Source organism: Cetorhinus maximus, chromosome 21 (genome assembly GCF_964194155.1).
Source record: "Cetorhinus maximus chromosome 21, sCetMax3.hap1.1, whole genome shotgun sequence".
Lineage (NCBI taxonomy): Eukaryota > Metazoa > Chordata > Chondrichthyes > Lamniformes > Cetorhinidae > Cetorhinus > Cetorhinus maximus.
Window position 1 is genome coordinate 3,812,340 of NC_135899.1, and position 25,148 is coordinate 3,837,487.

The window sequence follows — 25,148 nt, forward strand, 5'->3', positions numbered from 1 at the left end:
ACCAATGATAGGTAGAAGCAAAGGAGAGATTGCCAAAGATGTCATAGACAAAAGGACAAAGGGGTGTTAACGGTGGTGCAAACATCAGGAGAGAAATGGAAAACAATGAAGGTGATCAGGGCAAAAGAGACAGGTGGAAATCCTGTCGGAGAGAAGAACAATACTTCTTCAAGGTAGGGATTCCTTGAAGAGGAATGGCAATCAATTAATCACTAAGATAAAAGCAAAATACTGCGGAAGCTGGAAATCTGAAACAAATACAAAAATACCTGGAAAAACCCAGCTATTTTTGTATTTGTTTCAGGTTTCCAGCATCCGCAGTGTTTTGCTTTCATCTTAATAATTCTTGTGTTTGCAGTGAAAGTCCTGAGGGAATTACCGAACTGAATGTGTTCAGGAGCAGCGCAGGAACATTGAAACTGAAAGTGGTTCGAATCAGGAAGTGCTGAGTGTGAACATGGCTTCCAGACAGCAGGAGGAGAGTTGGACTGAGGAGGCAATTTGTTCCATTTGTCTTGATTTCTTCACCGAACCAGTTTCACTGGAATGTGGACACAACTTCTGCCGCTCCTGTATCACCCAGTGTTGGGAAGAGAAGGAGATAAATTCCTGCCCGGAATGTAGAGAAGAGTTTCCGGAAAGAAACCTCAGAATAAATCGGGCCTTAGCGAATTTGGCTGAGAAAGCTGGAAAAATGAAGGTGAACCTGAGAGAGAAGGAAAGTAAACTTCACTGTGAGGAACATGAGGAAGAACTGAAGCTGTTTTGTGAAACTGACAAGAAATTGATCTGTCTGATTTGTAGAGATTCGCGGGAACACAGAGAGCACCGCTTCATGCCGATTAAAGAAGCTGTCGGAATGTACAAGGTAAGAGGGAACAGAAATGAGGTAAATAAATAGATTCTTGAAAGGGAAAAACAACAGAGGTAACGGACGTCGCTGTTTTAGGATTTTATAAAGTTATTACACAATGTTTTATTACAGATGCAAACTTTAAAATCGAGGTGTTTTTTGCGGGAGCAAATGTAGGTCAGCAAGCACCGTGATGATAGGTGAATGGGGCATGGTGTAAGAAGATGGGCAGCAGGGTTTTGGATGGCCTCAAGTTTATGGAGGGTAGAATGTGGGAGAGCAGCCAGGAGTGCGTTGGAACATTCTGGAGGTAACAAAGGCATGAATGAGCTTTTGTTCAAAATTCAAACCAGGTCAACTGTGATTGGTCAAGGCTTTGCCCTGGGGAGTGAACCAGGGAATGGCTGTCCCCCAAGCTTTTGTTTAGTTGTAAAAGGTGCAGCACGTGGGCTCCTTCTGCCTGCTAAGCACAGGGCCCTGTGTGTGAATATTTGTGGCTTCTAGCATGCATAAGTGAGCCACACTGAAAGACCGACTGATAATCTTAAATTGATTTTCAGTGTAATTCTTAGCACAATCAGGATTAGACAACACTTGCTAAATGTTGTGTTCTCAATACCCATTTGCTGGGACTAAAGAATACGAGTTGCACGCAGATTCAGGATGGCCGAGTTGGTACAGAAGAAAGAACAGATCAGCAGACCAATATTAGATGAAGCACATACTGTTTATTTACACAAGGGACACAGCTGTTACACTTGTGTGCTTCTAACACAAAACCTAACTCAAGACGACTAACTACAGAGGTAGCCTGAGCTACACAGCTATTGGATGACACGATCATTTAATCATCCTGTATACCATTCTTCTTAAAGGTATATTACACATCAAATTATCACACTAAACAATCAAATTCGTATCTGGACAGTTAACCATGCTGCATTCTCCATGGCAACGCCTCCACCAATCAGAGTCCACTTGCCAACCAATCAGCACTCTTCCCAGCAGTGTAAATTGTTGTCCCCTTAATGTTGCCAATTTCTTGTGAATTGTCCTGATGAGGGCAAGATGAAAACTTTTGATAGCATTTTTCAACCAAACTGCTGAATGTGAAGCAATAGGTACCCCACAATAAGAGCCTTCAGATTTTTAATTTTAACTGTATGATGTTTAATTTTGGGGTGTTTATTTCTGAAAAATGTACAAATCAATTGTCCTTCTTTCATCAGGAGGAACTGCAAAATTTACAGAAGCTGATCCTGGACAAGAAGAAGGAATGTGATGCTGTAAAAAGTGATTATGAGAAAACATTAACCCACATTCAGGTACTTCAAATCTTATTTTGTTTGACATTCTGTACAGAATTATAGACATCCAGAATTGTACTGTGCAGAATTCTGGTCTCCATATTACAAAAAGGATAAAGAGGCAGTGGAGAAGGCGCAAAAATATAATTACAAAGATGATACCAGAACTGAGAGGTTATACCTTTAGGGAAAGATTCAACCAGCTGGAAAAGAGAATCTGTGAGGTGACCTGAGAGAGTCCTTTAAAATTATGAAAGTTTTTGATAGTGTAGATGTTAAGAAGATGTTTCTGTTTGACAGGGAGTCCAAAACTTGGGGTTTTAAGTACAAGATATTCACCAATAAGCCAATTAAGAAATTAGCAACTTGATCCTCAGTTAGAGCTCCCTCTTCTGAATAAATTATCATCTGATCATCTATCATCTATTATATCTAATGTATAATGAAGTAACTAGATTTCAGAACATTAGAGAATAACTTTCTCTGTTTAAAATAAATCATACATACATCTCAATAAATTATCTGGATGTGGATTAACTAGATTGGGAATATTTTTTCTGTATAATATTCTGATATGAACAGAACTGCTCAGGCTGAATAACCTTTTTAAAATCCTCATTTGATTTATCAACCTCACTGATAATTTCCAAAGGACCAAAGTGTAAAGGCAGAGAAACAGATTACAGCCGAATTTGAAAAACTGCACCAGTTTCTCCGTGAGGAAGAGAGAATCGTGTTGGAGGATCTGAACCTGGAGAAAGAGAAAAAGAGTCAGGAGATGAAGGAGAGGATTGAGAAGATAACGGAGGAAATGTCATCGCTTTTAGTCACTGTTCGGGATATTGAACAAGAGCTGAGTGAACAGGACAACATCAAGTTTTTAACGGTGCCTGTTATTTATTTCTCTCTCCTTCACCTCTTTTCTTTGAGACTGTCGTGAAGAATGAACAGGTTGTGTCATCGATATCTAGAATATAAAATTCACTGAGCAAAATAATACCAATCACCTGTGACATTTGGTTTCCTCTGTCTTACACCCAAGGTCATTAACGGCTGCCTTTAACTTGGAAATTACTACATCTGGAGCTTGTTTACCGTGATATTCTAGGAGGTCAATTCCATTAAATTGAACAATGAGGAAAAGCAGCTTCATACAGAGTGAGAAACCCTCAGAAGGGTCAGACCATTCTACCCTGGGTGTACTTTTCCAGTTCAGCTGTGACTGGGAACTGCAGTCCAGGATCCATCCAGGCATTACCATGTTTACAATGCTTTGCTCCTCACTGGCTAGATCTGTAATGATTCTGTCCAGGAGAGAGCTCTCCACAGGATCAGATACACATATAGGTAAAACTTTCTCCCAGCAGTTAAATGGTTAAATGTCCAGAGAGTGGGAGGGGGAATCTCCACTCTGCAAACATTTAAATTAAGATCAATTTGAATTGAAGAATTTCCCAGCAAGTTCAATGAACACCCTGTGTCCTTACTTTTGTTAATTCTCTGCTGTATATTTAAGTGCTGATTAATCTATTTTAACAGTGCTGGCTGGGGGATAAATGTTAAACAGGACATTGAGAGAACTCCAGTGCTCTTCTTGGAGTAGTGTCTTGGGATCTTTTCCCTTCACCTGAACAGACAGAAGAAGCCTCGGTTTAACATCTCAGCTGAAACCTGGTACCTCTGACAATGGAGGTCCCACTCAGCTGGTTGGTCACTGAGCTCAGTGGGACTCACAGCAAGTGTACCCGACATTATCATATTCTGTATGGTTCAGGTTTTCAGGTTACACAGAGTGGCCTGAGACGCTATCTGTAGTATAACTACAGACAAAGATTCAAAGACAAGTTTGATTAGCCCCAAGGCTGAATGTAAAACTAACATTGCAGATTTCCCCGTCTTTCTAGGATAGTCCGTGATTTCTATTGGACAACACTGGTACAGAGTCACAGAAACATTTGTCTCCAGGACACATACAAATTATTAAATGAAATCATTAAAGTAATTCTCTTTAAACAATTAATTAATTATTGCTGAAAAGAGAAAATAATCTTTTCATCTGAAATTTTTTCACAAGTAACGTCTCTTTTCATCAATATTCAAGTTCTGTTCTACCAAGCAACTGTTTTGTTTATTCCTTCATGGGAAGTGGGCATTGCTGGCTAGGCCAGCATTTGTTGCCCATCCCTAATTGCCCTTGAAAAGGTGGTGGTGAGCTGCCTTCTTGAACAGCTGCAGTCCCTGTGGTGTATGTATACCCACAGTGCTGTTAAATTAATTTCAATAATTGGACATCCATCAGGATTTTACAATTGGATTGTACCTCTGAGTTGTGTTGTGCAGTAAGATCGAGTCATTTGTAATATTGTGGAGTAACTCACAGTCCAGTGAGGACAGGAAGAGGCAGTCCAATAACTTGCTATATTTATAATGTACTTTTCTGTGGAATCCAGTTTGTTTCTTTACTTTTTGTGATAAAATGCTCTCCAAACACAAACATTAATAATTGTTCTTGTTCCACAGAAAATTCAAGATCTACAGAAAAGGTAAAATTTACACCCTTGATTTGATTTTTATTTCTAACATATTTCTCCCTCACCCTGGAATGATCCAACACTGACCTTTATCTCCTGTTTCAGAGTGAAGCGAACTCTCCCAGAGCCACAGAAGGTTTACCCTTTAATAAATGTGGGGAAGTACATTGGGTTACTGCAGTACAGAGTGTGGAAAAAGATGCTGACGGTGATTAATACAGGTGGGTGTGAGCTTCCTGACACCAGCTATTAAACAGCTCTCTCTGTTATTAGTTGAAGGGATCTGTCTCTTTATAATGAATATCTAATTGTACTGTAACTGACTAGATTTTACTTCAGTTAGTTTTCTGTTAAAATATATAATTGTCTGATCTGTTTCCATTTGATATTTTTTTGCTGAACACTTAGCCTGGCCCAGAATTCCCAATGGATGTATTTTCAGGACAGATCTGGGATCTGCTGAAATTCCATCTGTCCCGTTCCTGCCGCTGTACCAAATCCTGGAGTCTTGAGGATTTCCATATTGTCTGTCGGTGCCAATTCTGTTTCCCACTCGATCAGTAGACTGGTCAGAAATGTAAGGGACAGGCGGGAGCTACATTTGAAAACTGAAAAATGCTGCTGCTTTTACTGGAGGCTGGTTTTCTGAAAGCCCACGATCAATCAGTGTTCGATTACATTTGGGAATCAAACCTTTCAAATGTTCAATATTCCTCATGTCTTCAGTAACACTGAACATAAAATAAACATACTAAATGATAGGGGGAGTGAGTGGGCCAGTGGAATTTGTTTGTCTGGATTGTCCTATGATTTCTCTCTCACTGTGGGTGCTAAATGGAGTTAAATAGGCAGGAACTGTGACTGCCTTAACTCTGCCGGTTTATAATTCACCTCAACAAAATGTCTTTTCCCTAATGTCCACACAGAGTCCACTCCACCACAGTGTGGGTGGCCAGCCCACCCACACAATTTTTTTAATAATTATTCGTTCATGGGACGTGGGCATTGCTGGCTAGGCCAGCGTTTGTTGCCCTTGTTCAGAGAGTATTTTAAGAGTTAACCACATTGCTGTGAGTCTGGAGTCACATATAGGCCAGACCAGCTAAAATGTCCTTCCCTGAAGGACATTAGTGAACCAGATGGGCTTTCACAACAATCAACAACATCATTAGACTTTTTTTAATTCTACATTTTTTTATTGAACTCAAATTCCACCATCTGTTGTGGTGGGTTTGGAACCCAGGTCACCAGAACATTACATTGGGGCTCTGGATTTCCAGCCCAGTGACAATACCACTATTCGACCCCCAATTTAATCCTCTGCATCCTTCTCACAGCTCACCCTCCCACCCAGCTTTGTGTCATCTGCAAATTTGGAGATATTACATTTAATTCCCTCATCTAAGTCATTAATATATATTGTGAATAACTGGAGTCCCAGCACTGATCCCTGCGGTACCCCACTAGTCACTGCCTGCCATTCGGAGAAAGACCCGTTTATTCCTACTCTTTGTTTCCTCTCTGCCAACCAGTTTTCTATCCATCTCAATACACTACCCCAATCCTATGCGCTTTAATTTTACACGCCAATCTCTTATGTGGAACTTTGTCGTAAGCCTTCTGAAAGTCCAAATAAACCACATCCACTGGCTCCCCCTCATCAACTCTACTAGTTACATCCTCGAAAAATTCCAGTACATTTGTCAAGCATGAGTTCCCTTTCATAAATCCAAGCTGACTCTGTCCGATTCTGCCACTGTTTTCCACATTCCAGCTATTAAATCTTTTATAATGGACTCTAGAATTTTCGCCGCTACCGACATCAGGCTGATTGGTCTATAATTCCCTGTTTTCTCTCTGCTTCCCTTTTTAAATAGTGGGGTTACATTAGCTACCCTCCAATCTGTAGGAACTGTTCCAGAGTCTTTGAATCTCGGAAGATGACCACCAATGCATCCACTATTTCTAGGGCCACTTCCTTAAGTACTCTGGGATGTTGATTATCAGGCCCTGGCGATTTATCGGCCTTCAATCCCATCAATTTCCCCAACATCATTTCCCTACTAATACTGATTTCTTTCAGTTCCGCCCTCTCACTAAACCCTGTGTTCCCCAACATTTCTGGTATGTTATTTGTGTCCTCCTTTGTGAAGACAGAACCAAAGTATGTATTTAGTTGGTCAGCCATTTCTTTGTTCCCATTGTAAATTCCCCTGTTTCTGACTGCAAGGGACCTACATTTGTCTTCACCAATCCTTTTCTCTTCACATACCTATAGAAACATTTACAGTCAGTTTTTATGTTCCCTGCAAGCTTACTCTTGTACTCTATTTTCCCCTTCTTAATCAATCCCTTGGTCCTCCTTTGCTGAATTCTAAAGTGCTCCCAATCCTCAGGTCTGTTGTTTTTTCTGGTCAATTTGAATGCCTCTTCCTTGCATCTAATATTGTCTCTAATTTCCCTTGTAAGCCATGGTTTGGCCACCTTTCCTGTTTTACTTTTGCGCCAGACAGGAAGAAACAATTGTTGCAGTTCACCCATGCGCTCTTTGAATGTTTGCCATTGCCTATCAACCGTCATCACTTTAAGTAACCTTTCCCAATCCATCATGGCCAACTCGCGCCTCAAACCATTGTAGTTTCCTTTATTAAGATTCAGGACCCAAGTCTCAGAATCAACTACGTCACTCTCCATCTTGATGAAGAATTCTGTCATATTATGGTCGCTCAACCCCAAAGGGCCTTGCACAACTAGATTGCCAATTATTCCTTTCTCATTACACAATACCTAGTCTCACCCCACCTCATAATTTTAAGGCTAGCAGGGGAGGTGTCAGGTGGTCACCTGACTTTGGCCGAATTGAGGCTAGTTGACTCAGCAGCAGTGTGATTGCCCCTGAAATTTACATGAGGGTGTGTGGATCCCACCCTCAGCATAAAATCCAGCCCTATTACTGTTCGTGGCAGTCACGTTACTGCTGTCCTGAATTTCTCTGCACCTGGATCCTTCCAGGCAACAGGGAGGGAGTGGCATTGTCATTGGACTAGTATTCCAGAGGCCCAGGGTAATGCTCCAGGGGCCTGGGTCCGAATCCCACCACAGCAGATGGTGAAATTTGAATTCAATTAAAATCTGGAATTATAAGTCTAATGTTGACCATGAAACCATTGTCGATTGTTGTAAAAACCCATCTGGTTTATGAATGTCCATTACGGAAAGAAATCTGTCGTCCTCACCTGGCCTGCCCTACATGTGACTCCAGACCCACAGCAATCTGGCTGCCTCTTACAGTGTCCTCTGAAATAGTCTAGCAAGCTTCTCGGTTGTATCAAACTGTTAAAAACAAGTGAATAAGGAATGAAACTGGATGGACTACCTGGCAATGACCTAGGCACCGGAAACGACAATGCTAAACTCAGCCCTGTCAACCCTGCAAAGTCCTCCTTTCTAAAAATTGCCAACTTTTGGAGAGCTGTCTCACAGACTAGTCAAGCAACAGCCTGACATAGTCATACTCACGGAATCATAGCCTACAGGCAATGTCCCAGACAGCACCATCACCATCCCTGGATATGTCCCCTCCCACCAGCAGCAGAGGTGGTGTCACAGTGGTATACACTCAGGAGGGAGTTGCCCTGGGAGTCCTCAACATTGTGGAGGCAAAGGCCTGCCTTCACTTTGAGGATCCCCTCCATTATGGTGTGTGGTGTTTCAAACAGATCTAGCAACTCAAGACTGGGAAACCATGAGGCGCATGATCAGCAGCAGAATTGTACTCAACCACAATTTGTAACCTCATGGTCCAGCGTATCCCCCCCTCTCCAATTACCACCAAGCCTTGGGATCAACCCTAGTTTAATGAAGAGTGCAGGAGGGCATGCCAGGAGCAGCACCAGGCATACCTAAAAATGAGGCGCCAACCTGCTGAAGCTACAACACAGGACTACTTGCATGCCAAACAGCATAAGCAGCAAGTGATAGACAGATTTAAGTGATTCCACCACCAATGGATCAGATCTAAGTTCTGCAGTCCTGCAACATCCAGTTGTAAATGATAGTGGACAATTAACAACCCACTGGAGGAGGAAGCTCCACAAAATTTGCATCCTCAATGATGGGGGACCCCAGCACATCAGTGAAAAAGATAAGGCTGTAGCATTTGCAACAATCTTCAGCCAGAAGTGCCGAGTGGATGATCCATCTAAGCCTTCTCTGGAGGAACCCAGCATCAGAGATGCCAGTCTTCAGCCAATTTGGTTCACTCCACATGATATAAAGAAATGGCTGAAGGCACTGAACAGTGCAAAGGCTATGGGCCCTGACAATATTCCGGCAATAATACTGACTGGTGCTTCAGAACTTGCTGCCTGCCTAGCCAAGCTGTTCACGTACAGCTAAGACACTGGCATCTGCCCAGCAATATGGAAAATTGCCCAGGTATGTCCTGCACGTAAAAAGCAGGACAAATCCAATCTGCCCAATTACCACCCCATTAGTCTACACTTGATCATCAGTAAAGTAATGGAAGGGGTCGTCAACAGTGCTATCACGCAGGATTTGCTTAGCAATAACCTGCTCACTGATGCTCAGCTTGGGTTCCGCCATGTTCACTCAGCTCTTGACCTCATTTCAGCCTTGGTTCAAACATGGACAAAAGAGCTGAACTCCCGAGGTGAGGTGAGAGTGACTGCCCTTGACACCAAGGCAGCATTTCACCGAGTGTGGCATCAAGGAGCCCTGGCAAAATTGGAGTCAATGGGAATCAGGGGGAAAAGTCTCCACTGGTTTGAGTCATACCTAGCACAAAGGAAGATGGTCGTGGTTGTTGGAGGTCAGTCATTTCAGCTCCAGGACATCACTGCAGGAGTTCCTCAGAGCAGTGTCCTAGGTCAAACCATCTTCCACTGCTTCATTAATGACCTTCCGTCTGTCATAACATCAGATGTGGAGATGTTCACTGATCATTGCACAATGTTCATCTTCTTAGGCAGTCCCCGGGGTCGAGAATGAATTGTTTCCTCACTAAAAATGAGTTCTCAGGTGACTGAAGAGTCCAATGTGTGACCTACAGTCTCTGTCACAGGTGGGGCAGAGGGTGGCAGGGGGTAGGGTGGGTGGGGTGGTTGGGGTACAGTGGGTGGGGTGCCTGGGTTGCCATGCGCTCCTTTCGCTGTCAATGTTTGGCTTCAGATAGCCCTTGGCGATGAGGTTCACCGTGTTCAGCACCTTCCCAGATGCTTTCCCTCCACCTCAGGCAGTCTTGATCTGGGGACTCACAGATGTTGGTGGGGTGTTGCACTTTTTCAAGGAGCCTTTGGAGGTTTCCTTGAAGCGTTTCCTCTGCCCTCCTGGGCCTCACTTGCCCTATCAAAGCTCCGAGTCAAGTGCTTGTTTCGGGAGTCTCGTGTCAGGCATGCGGACGATGTGGCCCGTAGAGCGGAGCCTTGACAAGGTGGACTTCGAAAGGATGGCTCCTCTTAAGAATGAGTCCAGAACTAGGGGGCACTGTTTTAAAATTAGGTGTCGCTCTTTTGGGACAGAGATGAGGAGAAATTTTTTCTCTCTGAAGGTTGTAGGAATTTGGAACTCTGCCTCAGAATGTGGTGGAGGCAGGGTCACTGAATATTTTGAAGGCAGAGGTAGAGAGATTCTTGTTAGGCACGGGGACCAGAGGTTCTCGGGGGTAGACGGGAATGTGGAATTTGAAGCACAAGCAGATCAGCCATAATCGTATTGAATGGCGGAGTAGCCTCGAGGGGCTGAATGGTCTACTCCCGTTCCCATTTCTTATGCTGTTATGTCTGTCATGCTCCCACTCCCTATGTTGTGCCTCTGCTTGTCGTGGCCACCTGTCACTCTCTCTAACTCCCTCTCGCTCTGCTCGTCACTCTCTGTCTCTCTCTGTCTCTCACTGCCAGTCATGTGCTTTCTCTGCCTGGCACATTCTCTCCCTCTTTCTCTCTGTTTTTGTCACCCTCTCCCTCTCACTGCCGATTATGCCCCCTCTTTCTCTCTCTCCCCCTCTCTGTGCATGTCACACACACTCTCTCTCTGTCAGTCACGATCTCACCTCTCTCCGCCTGTCAATTTTCCTCTCTCTCTCACTCACTGTAAGTTATGCGCACTGCTCTGTCTTTGAATGTCACCTTCCCCTCTTTCAAAGAAGTTTAACTATTTACAATACATGCTCATGTTTAGTCCCCGTTACACAAGTGCATAGAACTGATGAATCTGTGAGTCTCTAAAGCGTAAAGATAATCAGCTGGTACTCCCAGATGCAATGGTAACCTCGTCTGGAGGTTTCTTTAATTGCTCACAGTGATCTGTGGGATTGTCATTCTTGGATGTTGTTCCTGGTTGTATTTGGGATCTTGTCCTGGATGCAGTAGGACTGTACGGTGGTCGAGGAGCTGGAATGGATCTGATTTGTCTCCGGTTATGCTTCACTGTTGCACCTTTGTGTGTAATGACTTCATAGGACCTTGATTCTGAACAAATCCTTGTCACCTCAGCTGGTTGCTTGTGGGATCCTGGATGTAAACTCATTACCCCAACTGTAAATTTCACAATTCTGTACCTGAATTTTTATTGTACACATTAGTCACCTTATTTTGTAGTTTTAAAATTTGCTCTTTAGTTTCTGAGGAATTCGAGTGGGTAAGAGTTGATAAGCACTGGTCTGCCAAGCATGTGCCCTGCTGGTGATGGAATAGTTGCATTTAAGGTGTTGTTTGAGATGTAACATTGCAATGTGTAGATCTTGCTTGGTCTGTCTACATTTGAGAATTAGGGATTTCACTGCATGAATCATTCGTTCAGCTAGGCTGTTCGATCTAGAGTAATGAGGAGAAGAAGTAGTGTGATTGATATTCCATTTCTCATACATATCCCAAAATGGTTTACCAATAACTTGCAGACTGTTATCCATAATGATCTGTCTAGGCACACCAAATAAACTGAAAACAGCCCTTAAGATTGCATGTGGCAGTTATGCTTAACATATTGTGCAATTGTCGAATAATTGGGTATTTGTAGTCGACCATGATGATGAAGAATGTGCCATGGACATGAAAGAGGTAGAATCTGACGTTGGGCCAAGGATGCGTAAGAACTTTATGTGGAATCAATGGTGCTTTGTGTTGATTGACATGTGCTCTTGACATGCCTTGTATTTCTTGATGATGACTTCAATGTCATTGTTCATACCCGGCCAATAGACTGACCCTCTTACGAGTCTTCTCGTCTGATCTATGCCCATGTGTGAGTAATGAAGTTGTTGAAGAGTATCAATATCGTCAGAGAGCCGCTGCTCAGGAATCCGCACTTCCACCATTTTCGGTGGCTGGCGGAGAGGAGGGCTGTGGCTGCCGGGGTGACCAGGACAGGGGATGTGTCGGATGGCGGAGGAGTGGGCTGGATGCTTCTGCAGGATTTGGCACCAGGTGCATCGGTATGTATCTGGCTCACAGCCAATGTCATTCAAGACCTTAGGATGGTCATGCCCAGCCCTGATGTCATTCTGGGTCTCGAGATGGTGCAGGTGTGCGGTGGCCTTCCTTCAGAGCGTACCCCTGTTTGGACAGAATTCCACATTCGCCCCAAATCTCAAACCCTCCCTCTGGAGCTGGAGCCCTGCAACCTGAGTCGCCTCGCGGAAATGCCCTCTGTGTCCTTTAGCATGGTGCGAAGGGGGTTCCTGTATGGGCTGCTGCTGCATACTCTTCACTCCCTTTCCCTCAGCCACCACCCGGACACGCCCTGACATACCTTGTTGCCCTTCAGTGGCAGAGGTCCCCAGTGGGGGGGCTCTCTACATGGAAGTCCTCCTCCTTTCCATCAGGGACCTGGGGTGGAGGGTGTTGCAGGCATCAGTCCCATACCACCGTAGCATGTGTCGGTTCACGGACTCCCAAGATGTCTGCGTCTTTTGCGGCCTTGTGGAGTCCGTGGACCACACTTATATAGGTTGTTATAAGCTGCACCCCCTTTTTAGTTACTTGAAGAACCTTTTGCTTCTGTTTTGCTTGAACTTCAGTCCCACGCTCCTGATCTGCGGGCACCCAATGAGGAGGGAGACGGGGAGGGAGGAGCATCTCCTCGTGAACCTGCTCCTGGGCCCGGCCAAGTTGGCCTTTATCAGGCCCAGGCAGTGGATGATCCAGGGGGTCATCAGGCCCGAATGTCTCCCCGTCTTCTGTGCCTATGTTTGCGGCCGGGAGTCCCTGGAGACGGAGCACGCAGTCCCCGCTGGCACCGTTGAGGCCTTCCGTTCTCGGTGGGCACCGTGGGCACTGGGGTGTTTTATTGACCAGTTTGATCACATTTTGGATTAATGTTTGTAAGTTTGCTTCAAATTTTGTCTTTTGTTTTTGCAGTTTCCCGTTTAAGGGGCTGCTTTTTCATTTGTCCCTTGGTTTGTTAATTTAGTTTATTTGGTTTTGACTCGAAAGAGTTACAAAATGAAATTAAATGCCACACACAGACAGACGTAACTATTTACCCCCATAAACCTACTTTACAATAAACCGGAAAAATATTGTGAAAATTATGACACCTCATGACATCCACTATGGCCCTGGTGCTGCTGTGACTCACATTGTATCTCCTTTCTGTGTCAGTTCTGGACACCCTCACAGGCATCATTAGAGATCTTTTCAGTGAATAGCTCTTAATGTCTAGAATCCGTCCCTCTTATGCATCCGGGCTGGTGAAGAGGTCTGGAATCTGAGAGTTCCTGAGGATGTATGAGTCGTGTCTGCTGCCCAGGTACCTGGCACACACCTGCATGACCTGCTGAATATGGTCACACACCAGCTGGACATTGATCGAGTGGAAGCCCTTTCTGTTTCTGAAGGTGCATGGCTGTCCAGCAGGAGACTTAGTGGCTACGTGCATGCAGTCAGTGGCTCCCTGCACCCGGGGGAAAACTGCAATCGCTGCAAATCCTCAGCCTTATCCATTTGGCCTTGGTCATCCTGTGTGAAGGGGATGTAATTCCCAGCCCTTTGGAATATTGTATCTGTGAACACCTTGATGCAGTGGTGTGCAGCAGGCTGTGTTATCCCACTGAGATCTCCACAGGCTGCCTGGAATGTGTCTGTTGTGAAGAAGTAAAGCTCCACTGTTACCTTCAATGTGACAGGCACCAGGTGATTGGGTGAGATCTCCCCAGTCAGCATCTCACATAGTGATGTCACAGTGACTCCTGAAAGTCACGGAGTCTCACTCAGTTGCAGGTAGCTGAATCTCTGCCTGTATATTCTTGGGACAGAATAAGTTCATTTGTGCCTCCGCTGAGGGTTTCTGGGTTCCTCCTGCCCATTGGGGTCTGGCATTACCCTGCCTCCTTCCTGAGGAACCACAGCATCCTGAGCGCCCCTGTGCTCCCTTCTTCCTCTCACCTTTCTCATCCTGCTTCTCCTCTTAATCCTTCTCTCCTCCTCACTGGAGGATGTGTCTCCAACTGAGACCACAATGCCATCTGTCTCCGAGACTTTTCACCCCTGGGTAACAAACAGGAAAATAATCAATCGAAAGAACCCTCTGAACCAGAGGAGAGTCCTCCTGATGAAACAGTATCCAAAAGGTTCCTCTGCTCAGTCACACGAGCAGTCTCTGCTGTCAATGAAGTGTTAATTGCAAAGCTGAGACTCTGGTGTTAGCTGCAGTTTTAAAACTCGACCTAACAAGCTCGCCTCTGAAAAAAACAAATTCCCCACCGGTCGTGATTCTCAACCTGAAGGGGTATTATTATCTTTTTACCGTATTATTGCAGTGAGATGGATAGTTAAATAGCTCTATTGCCTTTTAAATTGATATTTAAATATCGCGGGCAGGTTCCTGACTTTTTGACCCGCCCGCGTACTGTATTATCAGCAACTGGCGTGATGATGTCATAAATGCGTCCGACATCATCATGTCCCATAATACTCTCCGTGAAGCTGGGAATGCTTCTGATCTCAGAGCAGATTATTCAGCTTTTCATACCTGTTTGCTTTCATAGTCCTGCTCTTTCAATCCATGAGCAATACCTTACAACGTGAACTAATTAAATTAGACAATTCAATATAATCCAAATGGACAGGCTGGATTTTCAAATTGGAAGCAGGAACCTGACATCCGGATGAAATGGATCTACTTATCCAGTCTAGCTAGACCTCTCCTAATTTTATACACTTCAAATAGGTCTCCCCTCAGCCTCTTCTGTTCCAAAGAAAACAACTCCAGCTTATTCAATCTTTCCTCATAACTAAAATTTCCTCTGTATCCTCCATAGTACAATCACATCTTTCCGAGAGTGCAGTGAGCAGAACTGCAGGCAGTACTCCAGATGTGACCTAACTAGTGTTTTATACAGTTCCAGTATAACCTCACGGTGAAAGTCATAAGATGATTGGCTGGTGAGTATTGCTGCTCAGGGACTGAGTTTAAAAAATGTTAAAAATATTACCTATTAATAACAAATTAGTAGCTGGCGAGTTTTATCTTCTATTTTTAAGGAAGGTTTATTCCCACTAGTAAGGCATATTAAGTATTAGTAGGGTTTATTGATATTAGTAAAGCTTATTAATACTAGAAAGGTTTATTAGTATCGGTAAATCTTTATTAGCAAATTCCGAGTGTGAGATTTTCCACGTGCACAGAATCGAATTGAGATGAGCACATGGGCAGAATGAACCTGAGAGGCTCGACTGGGGATGCAGCCAGAAGTGTGGCCTGGTGAAATATGTTGCTTTGTTGAGTCTGAAGCCTGAAGCAGTGGATTATCTGTGAATGTACATGTCTGGGTTTGGAGTGTAGTGTGGTCCCATATGTGACAGGGATATAAGATGGTCAAGAAGGTATATGGGATCCTTGCTTTCATTGGCTGGGGTATAGGATATAAGAGCTGTGAGGTTTTAGTGGAGCTGTAAAAAAAACTGTTTTCACAGTTTGCTTTCATTTTGAAGCCCTGTAACCATTTTCTGTCCTAAATCACTATTTTGTGGGTGAAGCATAGAGTTAAACCAGGAGAGAAGAAACAAAGCTGAACAGCAATGCCATTGCAGTCAAGCAGCAACCAATGATCATCTAAGGCAGTTGCCACTTAAAGTGCTGCAACCTGGAGATAAACTAAGTTCAAAAGCTGTGAAAGAAAATCTGAATAGCTGATACAACTTTCAGATAGCATTAAAAATCCTGAAAAAAGCAAAAAGATGACCACAAAATTTCTAACACTCAACTGGAAGGCAAGTGATCTCCTATCTGAGTTGACTTTCTTCTGATAACGCATCAAGCTGTGTTTTCTGGACCTCAATACTTCTGACTGTGATAAACAACATTGAAATGAAAATTGCTGTCGGGAATGAAGGCCTCCACAGACTGAACATGTCAAGTCCGTCAGATGGCCACCTTAAAAATCGGAATAAAATATGGTCTAACACTCGAAGATCAATTACGACTGAAGCTCAACTTCAGAATACACCTTCTGGAATTCATGTCCTTTAGTGAACAACTGACAGAGACCATTGATCAGTAGCTGTCGATACAAGGGGTGTGATTGTGACTTCACGGCAGCAGAGCTAGCCGACAGAATAATCGAGCTTGTTATAGCATCTACTCCAATAGAAGTGTTCCAAAAAGACCTCTTGGACCAGCCCAAAGTCTACACTATAGAAGTGACTAGAAAGCAGATACAAGTATGAAACCAGACTATTGGGTAGAAAAAGTCTACAGGCGATGCCGAATTTATCCACCATTGGCATCATTGCCAATACAGGCTAGACGAGTAAGCAATGCAGGAGATACAATCTCATACATCCACCCAGAAATTGCCCAGCTTTTAATGCTGTACTCAAGGTATGTGGCACCAGAAGACATTGGAAGTGCGAGTACTGAAAGCAAAGTCCAAAAGAAGTGGTTCACTGTCATGATAAAGCACAAGCAGAGGCCGGACAGATACAGCATTCCAACAAACCAAGGGTGTGCACCAAACAGCATCAAGAGAAGATCCACGACATGTCTGGCCAAGCTACACGGTCAGGTGAGAATGACCATACCACCAACAGTGAAAATGAGCAGACAATCAGCCTGGTGAACACCAAAGAATATATTGGCTCAGTGATACCGACAGAAGCCTTTGCCAACATCCAGATTAATATGCCCATAGCTGAAGGGGCAGCATAACCCACGTGCAAAACTGGATACCAGTACAAGTGTAAACATCATTCCATTTCACACACTGAAATGTATGTACCCACAGAAATGGCAAGTGATGATTCAACCAACCAACGCCAAACTCACTGCGTACAATGACCGGGAGATTCCATCCCTGGGATCTATTACACTCAAATGTCACTTCAACAACTCACTCTGATTACCCCAGATATTTTACATTGTGGACACCACGGGTCCAGTGATTGCAGGCCGACCTGCGGGCAAGGATCTGTCCTTGGTCACCATCCATAGTAACATCAAGACAAAGATGAGGAAGACAGAGCCCTAGGAGAACCATTGAAAACCCGGTGCTTACATTGGGAGAATATCACCAAACTCTGCAATGTACATCATCGGCCAGCAGGCTGAGCGGCACAATTTGAGCTGAATTTAATTTTTTATTATTCATTCATGGGATGTGGGAGGCACTGGCTAGGCCAGCATTTATTGTCCATCCCCAGTTGCGCTTCAGAAGGTGGTGGTGATCTGCCTCTTTGAACTGCTGCAGTCCATGTAGGTACACCCACGGTGCTGTTAAGGAGGGAGTCCTAGGATTTTTGGAAAATTATGAACATATTTGCACTTCTTTACCTATCACTGGTTCCTCCTGTTTTATCTGTACACAAACCACTGGATTTTCCTGTGCCTGAAACTCAGAACCCACAGTATTTTTAATTCCAGAACTTTTCTGCACCCTATAATTCCAACAGATTTTCCTAGCAATTTCCAGCGGACTGAGTTCATGTGTCTAACTTTATTACAATGAAAACATCTCAATTTTCGAATGTCACTTCTGCCCTCAGCACCTTCCTTAGTATTCTTAGAAAAAACATACTGGCAATTTCCACCTCCTCTTTCTCACCCCTGACTACAAACCTTCTTTTCACCTTCCCACTTTCTATCCTTTTCCAATTTGAAAGGGTGACGAAAAAAAGGTTTAGCTTTCTGAACTAACTCACAATCATCAGCTATCTCTGCTGCTTGCCTGACAGATTCAACCCTCTGTTCCACCACATGAGTTCTCACTACCGAAGGAATTGAATCTTTAAATTCTTCCAAAATAATTACCTCTCTAAGAGCTGCATATGTTGTCTCTATCTTTAATGCCCGTATCTACCAAACAAAATTACTTTGTTTTACTTTTTCAAGCTCAATATAAGTTTGCCCCGGCTGTTTTCTCATATTCCTAAATTTCTGCCTATCTGCCTCAGGAACCAACTCATCTGCACTCAAAATAGCCTTTTTTCACCACATCATAGTTCATTGACATTTCTTCTGACAGCAAAGCCTCATGTTCTCTACCCACCTACCTGGATTGTAACAACAATGTCCAGTTTTCCTGTGGCCATTTCATCTCTTTCGCTATCTTCTCAAATGAAATAAAGAATGCTTCAACATCTCTTTCCTCAAACTTTGGAAGAACTTGTACAAATTTAAACATCTCCCCACTGGGTTTTAAATTAAAGGTTTTTACATCAGCAGAACTTTCCTCAGAATATGAGGTCTCTTTTTTAACTTCCAGCCTTGGAAGTTGGTATGCCCTTTCTCTTTCCTTCTCGCTTTCCCTTGCCTCTCTTTCTTTATCCTTCTGTCTTGCCTGGAATTCCAGTTCTAGCTTCCTTTCTTTCTCTTATCTTTCTGCATTCTCACTTTGAAATGCCCTTTCCTTTTCTGCTACCTCTCGCTCAATTTTTCTAGTTCCTTTGTTTGTTCAAGTTCAAACTTCTTCATTTCTAACTGAAGTCTCACTACCTCCAGCTGTGACTCACTAGTGCCAGGTATCACTTCCAACTTCAAATGTTGTGTTATACCTTCAATTATATCTGCTTTATTAACCCCTGCAGGTAACCCCAATTGTAATGTATCCACCAATTCCAGTAACTTAACTTTAGTTACCTTTTGTAAACAGGCCAAAGTTATAATTTCAACTCCCAAACTAGTCCGAGCAACGCCAAAGCCATATTGCAGCCTCACCACTACATAAAGCCTCACCCCAACTTCTCAATTCAAAGTGCTTCTCCTACTCATAGCCTTAAGATTTACAAACTCCAATCAAATCAAGGAATTTCAAATATGTCCCACAAAGAGCCCCCAAGAATGTTATGACACAGCCGACGGTAAATGCTGAGCTGTTCAAATCCCAGAGGGAAACTTGAAACAACTGTCACAATTAATTTTCAATTTGTATAAATTTTGAGATGCCTGCCTTGAATTCAGTAGTAATAAGACCACCAAATCTAATAGGTTTTTTACAAAACTAGAGTGAACATTTATTAATAGAGAAATGATTTTTAATCCATACATAGATCTACAAATTACTACTATGATAATTTCAAATCCCCTACTCAATCTAACTCCCAGTTACACTTTCGTCAAGGCAACAGAAAGACACATAGATTTTAAAAGACCCAGGCAAAGAATCATGATACCCTGAACAAGTCGCATTCGGAGCACATTCTCTTCACTTTAGTCCCTGAAGACAGCAGCTTGAGGCATAGATGCTGAAGGCTTTTTCACATACTTATAAAATTTTAAAAATGCCTTCCCTTACAAAACAGTCTTCTCTTCTTTATACATATCATCCTCTTTGAATGCAAATACCCATTGTTTCACTCTGTCTTTGGACTTTATTTCCCTAATAATAAAACCCTCTCATAGCACTAAGTTTTTCCAGTAATCTTCAGGAAAAATAAACACACTGTTTCTAAACTTCACCTGACGAGGTGACACATTTCACCCCTCCTTTGAAAACAATCTAGTCTGGTTTATTTCAAAATGCAAAGGTTCCCCTGATACCTATCTTTCTAAACTTCCCCATGGTTATCCAACTAACATTTCAAAGCTGACCTCCCTTCTTGGATCAAAGCACCCAGACTAATTCAATTAAGTCTCATACACACACAGACACATATAGACACACAAAAACATCCCACTATTAGTCTATTTTACAATAAATTCCAATAACATTATAAGAATTATTACATCTTCTTAACAGTTATTCGCTACAGGATTCCTAGCCTCTGACCTGCTCTTGTAGCCACTGTATTTATATGGCAAGTCCAGTTCAGTTTCTGGTCAGTGGTAACCCCCAGGATGTTAGAAGTGGGGGATTCAGTGCTGGTAATACCATTGAATGTCAAGGGGCGATGGTTTGATTCTCTCCTGTTGGAGATGGTCATTGCCTGGCACTTGTGTGGCGTGAATGTTACTTGCCAATTGTCAGCCCAAGCCTGGATGTTGTCCAGGTCTTACTGCATTTGAACATGAACTACTTCAGTATCTGAGGAGTTGCGAATGGTGCTGAACATCGTGAAATCATGTATACCTATTCCAACCATGCACACTTCATCATACTGCAGAACCAATACAGAATTTCTATTCAGTGAACAAGCGCAGACAAATCTCCCAAGTCATCACTTGTCAGTACTCCCAAGAGATGTGACGTATTACATGAAAAACAAGGGAATGGGCACTACATAAAGGAAAACCAATTTTGGTGGATTTCTGCAATGTTTGTGAACAGAGGCTTTTAAATATGTTGATAGTATCTTATTGAAAATTATATAATCCTGAGGATCTTATTGAAACATATAAGTTTCTTAGGGTACTTGATAGGGTGGATACCAGGAGGGTATTTCCTCTTGTGGGGGAGACTGGAATTAGGGGACAAGGTTTAAAAATAAGAGGTCTCCCATTGAAAACGGAGACAAGGGGATTTTATTTCTCTCTGAGATGGTCATTAGTCTGTATTCTCTTCACTAGAGAGCAGTGGAGGCTGGGTCATTGAACTTATTCAATGCTGAGTTTGATGGATTTTTGACACACAAGTGAGTCTAGGGTTATGGGGCTGCAGACAGGAAAATAGAATTGAGGCCACAATCGGTTCAGCTATGATGTTATCAAATGGGAGAGCAGGCTCGGGGATCTGCCTGGCCTACTCCTGCTCCTTGATCCTGTGTTCCTATGTCAACTCAATCCAAATTATGGCCCTTCTATTCCCTTATACCTAGTGTACACTATGTACAGAATTAATGAGCCATATAGTAACAATGACCTGTGTGGAAGTGCTATAAAAACACCCATTCACAAATCGTCTTTTGAAAAAAACACTGTTGTTCCTACAACCCTGTAAAAGTGTCAATCAGACAGACCATTAAAGTATCAAACACAGCAGCTTCAACACCTCTTAATGTTGTGAAAATAAACACTGAGACATCAACAAAGCTGATCACAGACAGAAAATGTATTATAACTACTGAAAGGTGTCAATCAAGCAAAGGCAAGCCTTCTCTCCAGGTGTCAAAACAGAACCTCACTGAGATAATCCTTTAATGAGTCTGGACTCTCAGCCACTTCGGCTGTAAAAACAGTAATACGTTTTCAAAAGACAATTTGTGAATAGCTTTTTATTTCTGAGCAGTTCCCCGAGTGCCATTGTTACTTTCTGGCTCATTGGTTCTATACATTGTGTACACTGGGTTAATGGGCATGGAAGGGCCATGAGTTCACATGGAGGCTATAAGGGGTGATGGGATGGATGGAGGGAATGGGTTGGCACTGGGTTGGAATGGAGGGGGGAATGGTAGGTGCATGAAAAGGGCATGGGGGGTGCATAGGTAAGACCTTTTGACCTTAGCTTTCAAAAGGTTCCTAAATCTGGACTATGTGTCACAACTCCTCTGTGAGGCCATGAACCATGAGTCATGGAGAAGCTGGCCTGACTCAACAAAAATTCGGGAGGGCTATGATTCACCTGACCCCACAATGGAGCTGGCAAGGTCGAGAGTGCAGAGTGTGGGCTTGCTCCTCACAACCTTATCCTGTGTCAGCAAAAATTGGTGTGCGGGGGGTTGCGGTGGAGGTGGGGTGGGGTACGGTGGGGGGTTGGTGTGGGGGTGTGGTGTGTTGCGATGGTGGGTTGGTGGGGGTGGGGGGGTTGCGATGGGGGATGCGGTGGGGGTGGTGGTTGCGATGGGGGTTGCGGTGGGGGTGGGGAGGTGCGGTGGGGGTGTTGGTGGGGGAGTGGTGTGTTGCGATGGGGGGTTGGTGGGGGTGGGGGGGTTGCGGTGGGGGGTTGGTGGGGGTGGAGGATGACATGAATCCGGGGCAGAATCCCTGAATCAGATCCCACCTGCCATTTTTAAATGGAGTTGTTATGATTGTGTGAAAATCCATGCCAACATTTCAGGTCAATCACCTTTTATTAGAACTGGGAAAGTTTAATGTTATTATTGTGATGCCCAGAATTTTGAAACAATCAGACTTGTAGACACAGATACAAGAGCTTTTCATCAAGTTTATTTTTCCAGATTTCCACGTGCTGTGGAATAATACATTGTGCTTTTCAGTACATTGACCAGAGTGTAACAGTGAGTAATGGGGCATTCTAGATATACATGTATACATGCACATCACAATATAGGTCCAACCCTTTTTGAATAATATAAAAATATAACAACCCTCTTTCTTTAAAATATAATGCCTCAACTTATCAATATAACTGTTCCAAACATTAAATTTTTTATATTATGTCTAAACTAAGGACAATTAACTATCGAATTTTGTAATTAAACTGACACCTTAAGAGTCTTTTATAGCTTATTTTCTTTTCTCAGAAACATCATTGACGGTATCACTAAGGTGGTGGGATGTTGTGCCTCCATCTCGTGACTTAGGGAGTTATCGTTCTCAGTGATGAGTTGGTGATGTGTGTGCTGCTCCTGGTGTTGTCGGAGTTGTGCTTAATGTGGCTGCTGTTGTGTCACTTGCTGGTGATGTTGTTGATGTTGCACTGCTTGTTGGTGATGTTGTCTCACTGCTTAGTGACGTTGCTGTTATTGATGACCTTTTCTGCTTTTCCAGCCTAGGTATAGGTTGATTATGGAACCTTTCCCTGTTCATTTGGTTACTGGTTTCAGTCTCGGTGATGTAAGACTTTGGAGTCTCAGCTTCACCAACAACTTTTGCTGGTTACAGGTTTTCAGGATTGTATCCTGTACATGTACAGATTATCCTATCAGTAACTCAGACAAGGATTTAGCATCCTGTCGGAAGTGTTGACCTCCTACCTCTTCATCAGTGAGTTGTTGTCTACTTCCTCCTGGCCATTTGCTTGGTAAAGTTCCCTTGTATTTTCTGCCATTGAATAGCTCTGCGGGTGATTTAATGTCAGCCTCGAGCAGTGTAGCTCGGAGTGACAATAAGGTAAGGTTTGGGTTCTCCTCTGTCTCTTGGCATTTCATGAGGGTTCTCTTGACTGCCTGGATGTGTCCTTCTATAAACCCATGTTCCCCTTAGGTAATGTGGAGATGAAGTGAATTGGGTTCACTTATCACAGATTACTCTTTCAGGAATCCCTTTCTCAGTAAACAGAAGCTATACTGCTGCGGTGGTTGTTGTAGCTCTCAAATCTTTCCCCTTTCAGAGAAAAGCAACTTTGAATAATAGCCTGGTACCATGAGACACCATTAGGAACATAGGAGCAGGAGTAGGCCATTCGGCCCCTCAAGCCTGCTCTGCCATTTAACTCGATCATGGCTGATCTTTTGCCTCAAGGCCATCTCCCCGCACTATCCCCGTATCCCCTAATGTCATTGGTTTCTAGAAATCTATCAACCTCTGCTTTGAACAGAATGATTGAGCCTCCACAGCCCTCTGGGATAGAGAATTCATTCTTGATTGTGTGTGAATAAATCAGCTCCTCCCATTTACCATAGTCTGAGTGATATTTCAGTCATTCTGCTGTGCATTTCTAAACCTCTGGCATTCACTGCATGTAGAACCATTCTTTCGATGTCTTTGTAGATTTATATCTAGTACACAGCTGAACTGCCTCTGAGCTTACACTTCACCATTCCCGTGTGGCCTTCCTCTATCTTTCTGCACTGTTTTGGATGCGATGATTCTAGATCTGGCCTGCAGAACACTATCTTCTCGTGAGATGTCATCACCAATAGTCCAATACTGCTGTATTGCTGACTGAGATTGCCGAACCCATTAGGCCATCCACTGGATTGCTAGCTGAGAGAGCATACGTAACAATTCATCTTTGCTAGCCTCATCTCTAAGTGATGGGTCTTTACACCTCAAAATTTTATCTCATGTTTCGCATGTGGTGACAAATGAGATAATGCATCTCCGAGCACCATTTCACTTGCTGGCTTGTATATCAGAGTGAAATCATTACTCTGAATCCTCAAGAGTAACCTCTGCAGCCTTGCCGCTGCTGTGCACAGATTTTTCTTGTAGATCTGCTCGAGTGAACAATGATCATTCTCCACAATGAACTTTCTCCCAGAAAGCTGTGGATTGAACTTCTCAATCCATACATGACTGCCAAAAGCATATCTGGTCCCAGCCGTGTTAGAACTTTTAATGCAAATGCTATCACTTTTCCCTCTTGTACCCAGGAAGCTCCCAGTCCTTATGCACCTACTTGCAGAGTGACAGGTTGTCGTATGATAGAATTGTCTCCTTGAATCACATTACTTCTTTGAGCTTGTTGAAGCTCCTCTCATGTGACTCTGGCCACGGGTGCTCAGCATCTTCTCTAATCAGCTCCCGTAGGTTTGCTGTGTGTTTTGACATGTGAGGGATGAAAGAGCTCATGTCCTGAATCAAGCCAAGGAAACGTCTCAACTCTTTGTTGTCTCTTCGAACTTCCATCTCAGAGATGGCTGTGACTTTCTCAGGATACGGTTTGACTTTAAGATAAAAGCAAAATACTGCAGAAGCTGGAAATCTGAAACAAAAACAAAAATTGCTGGAAAAACTCAGCTGGTCTGACAGCATCTGTGGAGAGAAAGACAGAGTTAACGTTTCGAGTCCGCATGATTCTTCTTCTGAACGAAAGAGAAGTAGAAATGTGGTGAAATATATACTGTTTAAGGGGGTTAAGCTGGATAGAAGGCCAGTGATAGGTGGAGGCAAAGGAGAGATTGCAAAAGATGTCATAAACAAAAGGCTGAAGGGATGTTGATGGTGGTGGTCCTGGCTGAAGGGATGTTGATGGTGGTGGTCCTGGCTGAAGGAGGACATTTTCCAGTGGATGTACTACCTTCAACCCTCAGTGTCGCCTCCATCATCTCATGGTTTACTAAGTAAGCTGCAACTCTTCACATCTGTTCAATCCAGGAAAGCAGGACCACCTGTTTCAGCAACGCAGAACACGCAGTTAACGGCTTTCCCTTTGTGTGTCCCTCTGATTTGGGACATTCCGAGCTGTCGAATCTCAGTCCACCAGATGTTGTCAGTTTGACATTG

General features: G+C 43.4%; 1 protein-coding gene across 1 annotated transcript in view; it reads left to right on the forward strand.

Moving 5' to 3' along the window:
• Window positions 1–365: 365 nt before the first annotated feature.
• The window catches only part of LOC144695610 (zinc-binding protein A33-like), a 35,485-nt gene continuing 10,702 nt past the window's right edge, over window positions 366–25,148 (forward strand). The window contains exons 1-6 of the mRNA XM_078566508.1: window positions 366–868; window positions 2,083–2,178; window positions 2,813–3,046; window positions 4,681–4,703; window positions 4,797–4,912; window positions 22,502–22,570. Of these exons, the coding sequence (XP_078422634.1) occupies window positions 458–868; window positions 2,083–2,178; window positions 2,813–3,046; window positions 4,681–4,703; window positions 4,797–4,912; window positions 22,502–22,570 (949 nt within the window). The 5' untranslated portion in view covers window positions 366–457. The remainder of the gene's footprint in view (window positions 869–2,082; window positions 2,179–2,812; window positions 3,047–4,680; window positions 4,704–4,796; window positions 4,913–22,501; window positions 22,571–25,148) is intronic.